Genomic DNA, 2,020 nt, shown 5'->3' with positions numbered 1-2,020 from the left:
GGTGTTATTGCCGCGTCAGCTCGCACGCTCGCGATGTTCCTGTCGTCGGTACCGGCGCGCGTCCTGATGCGGAGGTCGCGCAGTCTGTCGCCGTGCCGCGCGCTGCAGACCGGCCACGGCGAGGCCTCCCGCTTCCGAAACCTCTGTGAGCTCGAACCGAACCGGAGTCCGGTGACCGGCGGCCCGCGAGCGTCTAGGAAGAGCGTCGCGAGCGAGGAGTCGCGCCTGCAGTACCATCATTTGGCTAGCAGGTCACTCACTCACTCACTCTCACACTCTCACACACACACACACACTCACTCACTCACTCACTCACTCACTCACTCACTCTCACACACACACTCACTCACTCACTCACTCTCACACACACACACTCACTCACTCACACACACACTCATTCACACACACACACACACTCAGTGTTATAATAATAAGATCCACACTCCCGCTCGCAGATCCTGTGTTGAGTGTGATTATAAGGCGTTTATCTGTGTGTGTGTGTGTGTGTGTGTCTGCAGCAGGAGCTCTTCTGGATGCTGCCAGATCCAGCCACACTGAGCAGCTGAGCAGGTGAGATGGACATCATATCACTTCTGTTGCCTCTTTTCTCAACAAATTGATGCTTTTATTCAGCTAAGACACGTTAAAGCACAAAACAATGATGCTAAATGCATTATAATGTTACAAAAAAACGAACAAATTTAAATTATTCCATGTTTTTCAGTTTTTTTTGTAAAAGGCATCTATATCGTCTGTATAAAGACCGAATTTATACTGAAGTTACATTATGATTTTTTCCCCCTATCCACTGTTCGATTTATTACTTATTTGTTTTGTTTATTTTTTATGATTTTATCCTATTTTTTATTGATTTATTTAAAAAAAAAATATTATTCAGTGGCAGAAACGGCCTCCATAGAATAATGAGTTATTCTGTGAAGATATATATTTATTTATCAACAAAGATAAGCTTTGAGAGACAGGAGCAGGAGATAAAGGTTTGTTCTAATCATATTTATTTATTTTTATATTTTTGCACTTTTGCAATCCATCTATCGTTCTATTTATTTATTGTTTGTTTGTTTGTTGGGAATTATTGTAGACTTTGTGAAGGAAATGTAGAATAGACAAATTGTGCAAAAAGTGATATGATTTGTTTTTGCATAATAAATATTGAAATGTTTTATGTTTATTATACTCGGTTATTGTAGCTATAAAAATGTACAGCTATTTTTATGATGGATTTTCGTATGTAGACGTGATCAGCATTTGAAAAGAATCAGAAAGATGTTCATCACCGAGTTCCAGGGTTATTTTAGTGTCACTGAGATGTTGTTATAGTTTTTCAGATATATTTCAAGTTACAACTAAACTCTAGTGTAGTAACCAAGCTTGATATAGTAGCCCTGCTGAGACGCGTATGCTGAGCGTCTGGACGTCTGTCAGAAACTGAAGAAGCCGTCGAGTGTGTGTGAGAGTGCTTTGGGTTTCTGCCGTTTGGGCCCCAAAAGGCAAATAGTGCAGATGGCAGTGTGTGTGTGTGTGAGAGAGACACCAGATGTGTTAAGTGTTTTAAGTTAGAGGTCAGTCTGGTGAGGACGAGTAAGTGTCGCAGCTCACTGTTGACTGTAAACACACACACACACACACTCACTCACTCACTCACTCACTCACACACTCTCACACTCTCTCACACACACACTCTCACTCTCTCACACACACACTCTCACTCTCTCACACACACACTCTCACTCTCTCACACACACACTCTCACTCTCTCACACACACACTCTCACTCTCTCACACACACACTCTCACTCTCTCACACACACACTCTCACTCTCTCACACACACACTCTCACTCTCTCACACACACACTCTCACTCTCTCACACACACACTCTCACTCTCTCACACACACACTCTCACTCTCTCACACACACACACACACACATACACATACACATACACACTCACACTCTCACACACATACACTCACACTCTCACACACACACACTCTC

The 2,020-nt window shown here is 43.0% G+C and overlaps 1 protein-coding gene across 1 annotated transcript in view; it reads left to right on the top strand.

The window, feature by feature from the left end:
• The first annotated feature begins 33 nt into the window (after positions 1 to 33).
• The window catches only part of LOC107568463 (caseinolytic peptidase B protein homolog), a 37,658-nt gene continuing 35,671 nt past the window's right edge, over positions 34 to 2,020 (top strand). Inside the window, exons 1-2 of the mRNA XM_016254433.1 lie at positions 34 to 145; positions 366 to 570. Coding sequence (XP_016109919.1) covers positions 34 to 145; positions 366 to 570 — 317 coding nt within the window. The remainder of the gene's footprint in view (positions 146 to 365; positions 571 to 2,020) is intronic.

Source organism: Sinocyclocheilus grahami, unplaced genomic scaffold (assembly GCF_001515645.1).
Source record: "Sinocyclocheilus grahami isolate Dianchi unplaced genomic scaffold, SAMN03320097.WGS_v1.1 scaffold1247.1, whole genome shotgun sequence".
NCBI classification, from domain to species: domain Eukaryota; kingdom Metazoa; phylum Chordata; class Actinopteri; order Cypriniformes; family Cyprinidae; genus Sinocyclocheilus; species Sinocyclocheilus grahami.
Note: the sequence above shows the minus strand (reverse complement) of the source record. Positions and strands in the feature narration are given on the sequence as shown.